Below are 13,866 nucleotides of genomic sequence, written 5' to 3' on the forward strand. Positions count from 1 at the left end.
AATGAAGCGCACAATAAACATAATAAGACAAATGTAACAGCACTCTATGCCTGAAAATCAGATATTGATACAATTGCTAACACTAAGTGCTTCACTATATTTAATGTCTATGCCCATGTTAACACGAGAGCAGCTGTTTCTCTAAATCGCTACACACAAGTATAGAAACACGCACTCATTATGTGAAAAAACGAAATCCAGGTTATATAGACTGTTCAGAAAAAGGAGAATTAAAATGGGAATTTAAAGTTCCTTAAATAGAATAAACCCAGATACAGCTGAATCACCCGTGAAGAGAAATAGTTTTATTACTTTGATAGTTAATTATTCATGCTCACGACCAAGCCTAAGGTCGATGGAAATAAAGAAAAGAGAAACAGGAAATCACTGCATTTGTAATCCTTACTGTTTTGTTGTCCATAGACCAAACTATTATTGTCTTCAATCTTATTAAATTATTCATCATTATTTATAACCTGTGTGTTAATGAGATAGTTGGTGAATAAAGCAGGGCTCGAAAATTCCACTCGACCGCTCGCATAGTCAAGCTAAATTTAACAAGGTCGAGCCGTTTTTAGGTCCTACTCGCCCTTTCTGGCGAGTAGGAAAACAAACCAACTTTTGTCCTCTGTCTGTGAAAACTGAGCAAATGTGACAAGATAACAAGATTTAAAGGACTTTGTATTGCTCACAAAGTTAGAGCAATAAAGATGCCTTTAAATCTTGTTATCTTGTCACATTTGCTTCGCTTTCAGAGACGGAGGTCAAGTAGGTTGCAGTTAGGTCAAGGACATTTTTTTACGGTACTAGTCCTGCAGGACTAGTACCATTTATTTTTTATTTTTCGAGCCCTGAATAAAGGATAAATTAGTGTCATTATCCTATAATGTACCTGTAGTCCTAAAGCAAAGCAATGGTCTACAAACTGTGACAGCTGAAGACAATGTTCATTAGATACTGTGAAGCGTCACATGGGTTCATTCAATTCTATAATGATATGTAACCTAAGGAAAACATGAATGAATTATCTCTATACATTATTTTATTGTTCAAAATAGCTGATTATTTGAATAATCTATGGAGGTATTGTCCTATTATGTACCTGATTGTAAATAACTGTTGAGTATCAAGAACCAATTATTGATCTGATTGATGACTCCTAAGGGTTACTCAATCTGTAAAAATGAATTTGGACAATATTTAAAAAAAAAAAAAAAGATTACTCTAAAGTCTGTGCTAAAGTTTTAATTTGAGAAAAAGTTTATTTTAGCGTGCTAGTCTTATAATATAATTGTGGGATTGGGTTGTAATACTCACAATATATTTAAATAATGGTACTCCAGCATCTTAGAAATTGGAAAAAAGTGTGAACAGTTATCTTCATATATCTGATAGCTGGTCTACGGTGCTATAAAGGGATAAATGATAAATGAAGAACAGTCTTCAACAAAAGCCACCCAATGGCGTTCCTGATTACCATTGTTATCAATCTAGTTTGTTTATACTTACTTAAGGATTTTGCAACTACATCTGGAAGGGATTCTAGATGGAGTCCTCTGACATTTATATCATATTTATCTCCCACACGTTTTATCTGGAACAATAGATATAAGCATGTATGAAGTAACCTATGTGATGCATTTCCCCTGTAGTAGGTAATATCAATGTTTCAGATGTTATTTAAATTGTGTATATATACATATGTATATATATATATACTTTCGGGGTATCACTGCGTGAAGAAGTTACTATTTTAGGGGTATTGAGGTATTCAGTATCTCCCTATTCCATTCTGTACGTTCTCACATGAGATGCAATGTGGGTGTCTGTCCCGAAGAGTGTATCTTTATACCCTGCTGATTGAACAATGCACGGACCCACATAAGGCTCACAATCAAATTGCCATATTAGGAAACGTGTGGTTAGGTTATCGCAACAACCCGCTGTCTATGGGACCGTGTGGAGATATCCCCCTCATTCTGCCTTAAATAGAAATGGGAGTTGTATAATGGCATCTAGTTCTTAAACTCTATGATTATATTGCGCTTTTAAAGACAACGACACAGTTGATATCCTGAAGTTGCTACTTAAACTGTCATGTAGTGGTCGCCTACTAAACTTCTATAGCATTAGTGCAGGGGTCGATTATTCACTTACCCGCATGAGGGGCGGCAAAACCTCTGGCGCAGTGCTCTGTTCTGCGAAGAATCAACAGAAACAAATAGATTTGATCTTAGTTGCTTTTATAGGATCTGAGGTAATGCTTAAATGGTGTCTGACATCATTGACAAGCGTTGGATGTTTCCCCTTCAGTTTGTCTACGCAAATCACTTCATGAACATGAAAGATGAACTAGATGGTATTACAATGGCGACGACCATCTTGCAGTCGAGGCTCCTACTTCTTTTTACCGAAAAAAGCATCTCATCCTGCATAATTTAAATGCCCTATTCCAATCGACATCACAAATTATTCTAAAATACAATGAAAATTGAAGAAAATGTACAAAACAATAACAATTTAAGTTCTTTTTCTGCCCATTGGCCGGCTCCAAAAGTATAATAATGAGTAATACTGTGTCAAGTATATGGTAACTATGTATATCTTGACTATTTGTATGGTTACTCAGTAGTTGTATTTTAGACTATTAACTGATTGTACAAAAGCTGCAGAAAAAGACACTTTGCTCATTTCCTGTTGGTTTACTCGGCAAACATTTCACCAACATTGTTAAGCCTGTGAAGTGATAGACATGAAGCATTGGCCATTTTTCAACATAGTGGTGAGGCGTATTTGGCGGCACATTTGTTATTTTAATTCTCTGGTTCTTCTCTATGCTCTTCGACTTGAGTTTAGGCTATCTTCCACTCTTGCAGTAGTATTGAGGTGGGGGAACTGCCGGCTTATAAGTGAAAAGGGGTCAATTAGAGCTGCATTGAGGCACGAAATGTTTGACTGCCACATAAAGAAAAGTGAATTTTTTAAAATTTCTTTATCAAAGCTAATGAAATATTTGAGGTTGTTCAAATTGGGAATCTTCCACTGCCAAAATCTCTTTTAATAAGCTTTTTGAAGAAATCCTTAAGGATGAAAAGGAATCTTTTGCTTTGCCTACAGCAGATAAGAAATATGGTTGATCAGGAAAGTTGTATATGGAAGAAGCCTCAGCCTTACCTTACTGGAATCTTCCTCATGGAGTATGCAGACTTGTTTTGCTTTCAAGGCCAAATTTACTCCCTCTGTGCTGTGTGATCACTGGAATTTTTGAAGGCGCATCCACGGAAAAAAGGCTTGGTTTGCTTTTACGGCCAAATTTACCCCCTCTGTGCCGTGCGATCACAGGAATTTGGGAAGGCGTACCCAAGGAAGAGAGACTTCATGAACTTTGCACTACCCATATACAAGATTTAAAACATGTGTCATTTGTGTGTCCTTATTTGCACTATGCACTTCAACACTATGTAAGACCGGTCTTTTAAAAATAGAATATACTGTCAGCAGTTGAAGCTCATCAGTGTTTTTTTGCCCTCCCCCCACATCCCCATGAGATGGTTTGCGCAAATATTTTTTTCACTTTTTTAAATGTTTCTGTGTATTAATCCCTTGTTTTGTCCCTATTAGTTGCAATTATGTTTGCATAGTGGACAACCTGTCACAAGTAGGTTTTACCATTCACAAGACCCAGACCACTTAAATGGCACCTTTTGCACTTTTTAAGTGTATATGTGATTTTTTTTTTCTCAAATTCAGATCACATGGTTTTATATGTCCTAATTGCATTTTGCACGTCAGCACTTTTTAATATCGTTCCTTTTGTAATGTTGTTGTAACTAGGACTGTGTAAATGTATGTGTACATTTGGATTTTGCACTTCCTATGTAGACCTCAATTAAAATTCCAAAACACAAATAATTGCCATTTAAGTGGTCTGGGTCTTGTGAATGGTAAAACCTACTTGTGACAGGTTGTCCACTATGTGACCACCTAAGGGGATTTGGATGTTTGGAGTGAATACGCTGTTCATGAGGGATTATACACAGGACAAAGACCATGCGCAGCAGATGGTTGCCCTCCCATGTGCGTTTGGTTGTCCATCTGTGAAGGTTTTGGTACAGAGTGGATGTGATGCGTACTAAGTGTTCGACAACCCCAGAGGGGGTTTGAGAGACTGGAGGGCATTGGCTGTCCTTAAGAGGCTGTGCACATGTCAAAGACCGTGTGCAGCAGGGGCATACCAAATGGATACAATTGGTTGCCCACTAAGGGTTGGCTGTCCGTAAAGGGTTTGACACAGGGCGAAGACCGTGCAAAGATTTGGTTCAGCCAGCTAACATGAAATTAGTGTTTGAAGAGGGTTGGTCTGCGAAAAGTCCTATAGGCGGTTGGATTCATATTTCTTTCCAGTGGCACCCCACCCCCCAGTATTCTCGCATGGACCCCTACTGTGATCCCGCTGGAGTCCGGGCTGTGTGTCACAGGACACATGGGGCGAGACTTATTTTTGCATTTTGTTATGAAGCTGTCTGGTCCCCTCTAGCCCACTCTCCCAATACCCATAGGGGGACGGGGTACCACTACCATGCCTGCTTATATCTTATTTGTACTGTAGTTTCACAACACCTGGACTTAGTCTCTGGGTCCTATAATAGTGGCAGCAACACCTCTGCTTGAGTTGCAGCAAGCCAATCACATTGTTCAGTCCTGCAGGACTGAATGGGCTAATGGGAGGAAAAGCCCTCCCGGTTAATCAAGCCACTCTATTTATAGAATTTGCAGTACCACTGGAGTTCAGCAGAACCAACCGTTCAGATATCACTATTTCCAAAAATGGCAAAAACAGATTTTAACCAAATTGCAAAAAGCATGTTTTGTAAGTAAATATCTAGCTTTTTGCCAGATTTGGTGTAATTCTGTTGAGGCATTTTTTCTGTGTCACTTCCCAAAATTCCTCTGGGAAATTGCATTGGAAAAACGTGTTGTGCAGCTTGATGGATCCCCCTGAAACATTCTAGGAAGGAGCAAAGGTGGGTGAACTTTTATTTGGATAGTATTGAGAAGATTTGTTAAACTGCACTAAAGGTATTAGCAAAACAAAAAATGGTCTTTCTAAGAAAACTCTGACATAACTATAACTAAACAGGGGTGTCTGCCACTGCGTAATATATTTATACATATATTTTTTCAGAGGGCTGCAATTTTCTACTGGGCAATTTTCTACCTGGGCCTTTTTCCAAAAGATCTTTTGCATTTAATTTGTTTTTTATTTACGGCTCACCAATTGGCATCCACATCTTAGAACTTTAAAGAAAATGATTGCCATTTGATGCCACTTCATGTTTTCTCTGTGGGCCGTAAGCACTTAATGTCAAGCCTCCGGTAAGTGGTGCACAACTAGAATTTTTTTTTCAAAACTTGCTTGTGGATTGTCTGTTGCATAGTCATGCAAACTGACTACGCATAGCACCCTGGTAATAGATTTTTCTAACACCTATTTACTGTTTTTATGGTTTAAATCTTTTATTTAGTTTTAGGTGCATAGGTTAAACAAAAACCTATTTACAGTTTTTATTGCAATTCTGTGTATTCCCAGCACATGTTCTTTCCTCAAACGCCATACCATGCGTGTCATTCTGGTCGCTTATTGATCTAAAGTGAATTGCAGGCATCTCGCAACCCTACACCGGTATGCTCTTGTATGGAACCTATGACACTATTAGATTGACAGATTTGGTCTCATATACCCTGCTTTCCCTTTCTATGTGATGTCATTAGTTTGACCATCCATTTGCAGGGCCACATACATTTACCTTCCATCTACCGTCCCTACCAATATGAAACCTTAACAGGGATGACCCCTTGCTCTATTAGAGGTAGTTAATACATTTGAGAATCTGGCGACCATGCATAAACTCATTATTGCAGCACGCTATTGGACTGGGTGACTGAAAGGAACTAAGAAATGCTTTTTAAGTTTCGGTAAGAGGCAGCCGACAGAGACATCGGGCTTAGTTTGTACTATGTAGACGGAGAAGGCCCCGTTGCTATCTCTGTTATTTTAAATCATTTGTTGTGTGCACAGTCACGGCTGTTTATCTACGTAGCTGTCAACTGACCCCATGTTCCCAAGGTGACTTCCAGGCAGTTCTGTCTTTTCAGTCTGCAGGGCGGGATTTATGGGCACATCAAACTAGTTGAACGTCTAGGTCCATCATGTGTAATAGGTCTGAGTGAAAGCCATCCTAGTCACATAGTTAACCACATGGCTGCTGGGCGTTTCCCCCCCCCCTGTGCTGGAAAATGCCATTTTAGTGGCACCATGACGAGCTCAGCTCGTCATCAGCACACGACACCCGTGGGTGATGACGAGCTGAGCTCGTCATCAGCATCGAAAGGGTTAAGAGCTATGGAGTTATTTGATTGTCTTCCATTTGTTCAGCATCAGTATTGTATCGATATGGAATCAGACATTGATTCTTTCGGGCCACTCATCCAGCATTGCTGATTCTGCCTAATCATAGCATTGGATGGTAAATATTCGAGGTTTCTGGGGGATCTTTTGGCTTTGATATACATCTACATCGAAGTCTCCTCTCACCACGTATATGGTTTCTACTTTAGGAACAGTCTTGCTTGTTTGTTCTCAATGATGGCAACTTAGCCATTAGATCACATATATACTGAGCTTATACCTTTCATCGGATCAAACCTACATGTCCAGTCACTCTGCCTACTTGGACATTTACCATGGCCTGGCTGTTTCGTAATGTTCATATGTAAACGAACAGCACCAGTAACTCCTTCACCCCTAGTACGTCAGTGTTCTGATCCATCTGGCCGATTGCACATTGTGTAAATAACATTACTCCCCTCACACACAGGCAGTTAACATTGTCCACAAACCTCTCTCTGTACACACACAAATACCCTTCCATTTACCCCTAAGTTTGGATCGCCTGCTCTTTTGTGACTACTTTAATGCCCTCTCATAGTCTCCTGCCCTGGTCCTCAGTGCTTCTTCGAGCCTCAAGCTACCAAATCAAGGGATTTCAGTTCTCAAAGTAACAGCTCAATACCTCCACCCTCATTTTAACCACTGCCCTCTGGGCTTCTCTTTTACAGTCTTACATAATTTCCACCCAAATGAGTGCAGTTGATTCTGACACCTGTCAAGTGCCATGACACAATGATTTGATTTCTGCTATATGAAGAGTAATTTTTATTTTGAAAAAATGGCATTGCATTCGATTTTCTAGACAGCTGTGGTAGTCCATCTTAGCATGATGAGTCTTCTCTCAAAACACAGCTGACTTAGATTAAGGTATTTATTTTTCTACTAATCTGAACGGATGTGTTCTTTGTTGACATGTCTCTATTTCCTTTTCATTTAGGGCATTCATTTCTAAACTTCCAGATAAAGGTAAAAAGATTTCGGACTTTGCTGAAACCCTGAGAATTGTCATCGTTGAGCAAGAAGAGCTGAAAAAAACAACCGAACTGCTATCTGCTTTTAAAATTGATTTTCAGGAGAACCTTAACAATGTAAGCAAGAGCAAATCAAGCACTATTACTCCAGAGCCCCAAATGCAAACTATACATGTGCCAACTGCCTTAACTTCAATTGACAATTGCAGCGAAAACCAGCCTAGTGTGACAGAAGTTCAAAAAGAAAAAGATTCTATAATTGCGTGTAATAAGACAAAGATTGCTGTAAGCCAAAAAGAAGATACAGAAAACATTTTTGACATAAACAATCTAAAAGAATCGAGCAAGTCTGATAGCAGTGCCTCCTCAATAACTGATGTGAACAGCAATACAAATGATCCCCAGAAGGAACGTGAGGAAATTAACACGGACATGCTGATAAGTGCTATCCAGCAAGTTACTATCGATGATAAACTTGGTGACAGTGAAACTACAATAGGACAACATAAAAAAGTGAAATTAAAGACAGCTGTGCCTTTTCTAACTGGTCCACAAAAGAAACTTCATTACCTTGAAGTTCTGGAAAACCGAGCAGAAAACCCATTAACAGCGAGACCAAAATTTAAACCAAATAAGTAAGTACTATGAAAACTCAACATTGTTTTGAGGTTGGAAATCTTGTTCATGTTTAATTTGGGAATACTGATGAAACCTCATGTGCAACTAAATGCTTTTAAATTCAGACCTAGTTTGTGGTTTGTTAATGTGACTTATTTGGAATCAAATGTGCTCTTTCCCCCAATACCAGGCCATTGTGCCACACACAAGATCCATTCCTTCAAGAAACATGGTCTTCCAGGTCAGAAAATTATTGATCATGTATGGCAGTGATGTTTGCTCTCCCTGTGGAAAACTATTTTTTGTTCAGTGTGTTCATAGTGTACCTGAAATAGTAATGCTCTATGGTCCCCTCAATGAGCATCTTCATTTTTTTGTGTGTGTGCTGCATATCACGGGTGTTTGAGTAACTGTCCTTCACAGTGGTTCTCATGGTCTGCACTTTGATTTTCTATGGCGATCCCAGCTTCCATTTGGTGGGCAACCCATATGCATTCAGGATATAATGGAACAATTCATCGGATGACTTTGATCACCAAAGGACTGGAGTATGTGTGCCTAAAGGGGAGCACCTGCAATATTTGGATGATATAAAGCTTATCAGAAGAAATGTGTTAATAGCATCATTAATGCAAGTAGATTGGGATTAAAGAGAAGATAATAGAGTAGGCATGCACAATGAGGACCTACTCCTGTAACAGTAATTGCATGAGTGATTTGCTTTTTACAGAATGTGTAAGGAGTTTGCTGAGCACTGATTTTAGGGGAGTGGTACAAGAATGAGCAGTTGAAGACATTTTTGGGTCATCAGTAGAATTTATATATTGCCTTGTGTCCTGAGACATACCAAATTTTTGGATATATACATTTTTGGATTGAGTTGGTGTGGGTGGCCTCTTTCTCTGCATTATAGGAACTACCAGGTTTAGCTGCTTAATGCATTAACACATGCTTTACAGGGATCCGTGTTTCATTCCCTCTGAGGTTACAGACTTGATTATCAGTGAGTCCATTTAGCCGTTAATCTTTCATACCTCAATAAATTAGTACCATTTAGTTGGGTTACAAATAGCCATTGTCTGTCATTAGAGTCCAGTGACCACTCCTCCCACAAATATTGTTTTCATGTTTTTCCTGCTGAAAAATGTTTATAATCCACATTATATCAGCCAAGTGGCTATATGAAAGCCAAGCGTTGTAAAATCAGTTTCTTCATTAAGTTCTGCTAGGCGGTATTCAGCTCCTTTCTTCAAGGCATGCCCTACGGCTGCCTTCTTCTAGCAATCTGTAGAAATGCCTACGTTTCTGTTCCTGTACCTGGCAAGAGAAGTACCCAAACTCTAGAGCTCAGAAGAGGAGTTTTTCAGGGCGCACTGGTTGAGCTTGATGTTTTCTGGTAGAAACCTCTTGGTAGACTGGTTACAAGTTTGTGGCCCATCGTTGTACTAAGTTTACAAGCAGAGTTTGTATATTCCAATAGTTCAGCTCTGTGACTGGTTTTGGGCAGTTCTGCCTTTTGCTTATTCAGTCATTTGCTTACGCAGACAGTTCAGTCATAATCCTTAACTTTGGGTGTCAGCAGGAAGGTGGGGAGGAGTAGAGTCTCCTATCGGGGAAATCTCATAAGAAGAGCGCAAAAGAGAAAGAGGTTGTTCCATCTAACTACCTTTTAACCTGTGATTGGGAGTAGGTAGCCCTTCTAGGAAAGAGTGGCAGAAAGGGGTGGGGGAATTTCCCTAAACGTCAAATGGATCCTCTGTCTCCTCTTCTCCACGCCCTAGAATCTGATCCACTACAAAATACCTCAGAACTGTCCTTCAAGGAGCCCCTGCAATTTACGTTGCTGTCTGGGACTCCCTCCAAACTCCATGTTAGTACCATTTGAATTCAGGAAGTCGAAAATGAGAAGCCGGTAGGTGACTCTTTCTGGCAGGTGATGGAGAAAAAGGCTTGTCTTGTTACTATAATTAGCTTCTTCTACCACTGTTAATTCTCAGCATTCGATTGAGCTGACTGGAATGATACTCATCAAACCATATTTGCCCATGGTGTGACCCAGTAGACCCTTGCTCTATGTCTCATTCCATGTCACAGGAATCCCCTAGAGCACAGCATGATTGTCATGTGTGCTTAGTTAAAATGTCAAAAACCTAAGAGGTGAAATGTCAAAAACCTACGAGACCCTGATGTGGTGAACTCGAGGCAGAGGCACATGTTCCTCAGTGCCATGCAGGGGCCTTTTCTGCCGTAACTTGGTGCTTTCATCAAAACAGTAAAGAAAGGCAGTGAAGTCAAAAGAAGTAAAAATTACTGTGGACTCTGTTCAACTGTTCTCCCTCATTCCAATAAGACTAGAAATAGCTTGTTGATATATATTTAGTTCAATTAAAAGAATGTTGGAGCTCTTGCATGTGTTTCATCCATGTGTATTAGCTCTGCCTCTTGTGCGTCTCTAAGTATCTGTTTTGATTTCCTTGTCTATTGTGCAGAAAAAAATATTGGCTTCTCTGGTGCTTAACTTGTGTTTTGTTTTTCCCTTGCGTGGTACAGCTCGTTCTCACTATATTTTGTATTTGGATTGGACTGTCTTTCAAAGATCATGCCTCTCTCCATCGTACATTCCATTCACAACTGGCTTCAAGCATGCCTTCGCTTGCATCATGCCGTTCTCTGTAGTTGGCCCACAAAAGCCTGCTTTTTGCATCTGTGGTACCAGAATCCAGTACGTTTCTACATATATCCTGAAAGGTGAGGTCACTGAGAAGATTTGTACTGTGTATAGATAGCCAATAAGTGATGTCAAAGGAGACCTCAAATCCAGAGCAGGACAGAAGCTACTATCCCATGTCGACTTGGTAACCATGCCAAGGACTGAACTAAACAGTCCTTGGCGTGGTTACCAAGTCAGCAATGCCGTTTGATACTGGAGAATTGGTTGACAGGTTACTCCATCACCATGGTGACTGATATACCGTCCGCCGAAATATAAATACCATTATATCCTATGGGGTTTATATTTAGTTGGGGGGGATTTCTATCACCGTTGTGGTGGAATAACCTGCTCGCCAAGATCCAAATAAGGCCCTAAATTGCAAAAATTGGTGTGCTGTGGTATCGTACAACTTTTTCAAACCTGATTCCTGATTCAGTATTCCACCAAAGAAGCTTTGGACACACTTGCCTTTGACCAAAATCCTAATGCTAGTAAGTTTGACCCTTTCCGGGGTTCTGTTCCTAGTATATTAGTACTATGATTTCCTGAGGCCAAGCCGTTAGCATTGAAAATACCTAAAACAAACGTATCCTACACTATTTCTTGAATAAGCTGTTTATGGAGCAGAACATAAGGCTTTTGTAGCTACATCCGTACTGTTGTGAGTAGAGTGATTCTTCTGCTTATGAAGGAAATAGGTTTAAGGCATAGAAAGTGGGAAACCAAGGATAGAAGTGGAATTCCTTCTGTCTTTAGTCTACACTCTTTTTCTAGATCTGAAGTATTTCCAGCAATGTGGCTTGTTTTCCTGCCTGTATTGCATTATGTTTCACAGGCGATACCATATTCTCTGGAGGACTTTGACTACATTTGCCACTTTCCAGTCCCTCCAGAGCTCCTCTTTAATGTGATAGGGAGAGAAACCAAGAGGCCTCCTCTGTATTCTTGACCATTTGGTTGCTGCATGTTGAGACTGGTTTCTGTTATCCTTAGAACAGAAGGAACTGTCCTACTCCTCACTCTAGTTTGTCAGGGCCCTCCTCCCTTTCTAATGAACATGCATGTTCCATGACTTTTTACATTTAAGATATCCTAAAGCTACTACAGTTTCCTTTTTACCACCTCCACTTTTACAATAGAAATGGCTTATACTCCTCTTTATCTGAACAGAAAGAATTACAGCAGGATTATGATGGTATCCTTGCAAAGGACAGCCTAGATGTGTTAAAACATTGCACTGTTTTGACCGATTGCACAATGATATCAACAAAATTCCAGTTCTGTATTCTTTTGCAATAACTTCTTCTTTCAGAGTTGATTCTCCACACATGAAGAAGGGGAAGGACCCTGTTCTTGACCAAAAAAGCAAAAAGTAGACTAGCATTCTTTGGAGTCTGAGGTTAAACAGGTGCACCTGCTTTGATTTTGTGGCATCCAATACAATAGGTGCACCAGTCATTTCCTCCTAATTCCGTTTCTTCAGGTTTCATGTCAAGTTTCGAAAACAATATGGGCGGTGCAGGATTGACTTCGAATGGTCTCTTATTTATTTGACGAGTTTTATATAGCGCTGGCTAGACCCAGAGGTATCCGAGCGCTTTACATGAGGATCTGTGGGTTACACGATTACAAATTACATATGTTACAAAAAGCATAGTAAAGCCTAAGAAAGAAGAGCCAGTTATGGGAGTTTATTGTGGGCAGGGGCGGGGAAGGGGACACAGCGTGGAGACAGGGAGAACATTGCCCAATGTCGGGCTGGGTAGGTGACTGCCAAGGGGGTGAACCAGTGCAGATCTCCTCTATAGCTGTCTATGCAACTCCACAGGGCATCGGCCATAATCACTTGTTCTCCAATGTCAGGGTAAGGAAAGCGGTAAATTGTAAAATGTCAAGATCAAATGGGCAAATTGGTGAGATACAAAAAAGAAGTCAAAACTAAACCAAAGTGTGGGAGGGAGTCCACAAAGGGGGTAGCTTCCAGGGGATAGAGGTCTAGAAGCGAGTCCCAAGCTAAGGGGCTTTCGGTCAGTGTTAATCCTCTGTTGGCCACCTTGAGGACGTCCATTAATGAGAAACCGTGCTGGGAACACCACTGTGAGCGTCCTGCTCCAGGTGCCAAGATCACAGGTTGGGCCCTAAATTCTGCCTTTTGTTGCCAAGAGCATTCTGGTTACTTAGTGAGCTGTAGTCACGGCTGCCTTAAGGAAAGAGTAGGGTCCATCTCCTTTACAATTGTTGGTTTTGACCAAAGGCAAAAAAATCCTGGCAATTCTTCTCCCTTTCTCGGATAAATGCTACTCGAGTTATGGCTGTTTGCAGCCTGCATACTTTTGAAAACTAATGCCTTCAGAGTTTTATGGGGGCAGGTGGGCATTGTGCTTGCTGGCAACTAGCACGAAAGCTATAATTTCCCTGGAATGTATGCTTTCTAGACAAGTCTTCAAAAATGATCTGATGCCGAAGGGGTTAATATGGACTCTAATGCTTGCCGTGAATGGGTCTGTTTACATTTGGAGACATTCCGGGTTGAGTATATTTTCCTTCACTGGGATAGTTGGGGCAGAGTCCTGCATTTGCCCTTTATTCCCAATACTTTATTTTCTATTTATACCTATGAGGTGCTAGGAAAGTGCAAAAGATTTGTTGGCACTGTGAAGTCACTAAATATGATAGACACAGGCATGCTTCCTAGCAGTCTTTTAAGCTCAGCCAACAGTCCAAAACAACAGGCAACAGGCAATAAATGTGGCATCTTCATTGAAAGCTTTTTTTTTTATAGGTTAGGTACTGGGTGGGCATGTGTCCTCTAAAAGCCCTAAAGCTCACATCGCCAGTAGGCGGAAGACTGTTGTCCTTCGTTAATGGTGTTTTGTTCAGATTATTTGGGAACCCACATCATTAAAAGAGGCTATGCATTTATCTTCATTCTGTCTGCTCACACCACACAAGATTTCAGAGGCAATTGCCAGAGCTCCAGGATACTAAAGTGATTTTGGCCTTTCCAGAGCACCAACATGTTTGGAATGTTTACACCAGATTCTGCATTGATCTCTAAAACCAAGGGCATCTGTCTAGTTTGTAGTCCCACTATCTGAATACCTTTCTTTTTT

At 40.3% G+C, this 13,866-nt stretch overlaps 1 protein-coding gene across 1 annotated transcript in view; it reads left to right on the forward strand.

The window, feature by feature from the left end:
• Window positions 1-13,866, forward strand: part of POLR2M (RNA polymerase II subunit M) — a 46,710-nt gene that overhangs the window by 8,608 nt on the left and 24,236 nt on the right. Inside the window, exon 2 of the mRNA XM_086958379.1 lies at window positions 7,389-8,057. Coding sequence (XP_086814505.1) covers window positions 7,389-8,057 — 669 coding nt within the window. The remainder of the gene's footprint in view (window positions 1-7,388; window positions 8,058-13,866) is intronic.

The sequence above is a fragment of the Lissotriton vulgaris genome, chromosome 2_1 (assembly GCF_964263255.1).
Source record: "Lissotriton vulgaris chromosome 2_1, aLisVul1.2, whole genome shotgun sequence".
Taxonomy (NCBI): Eukaryota; Metazoa; Chordata; class Amphibia; order Caudata; family Salamandridae; genus Lissotriton; species Lissotriton vulgaris.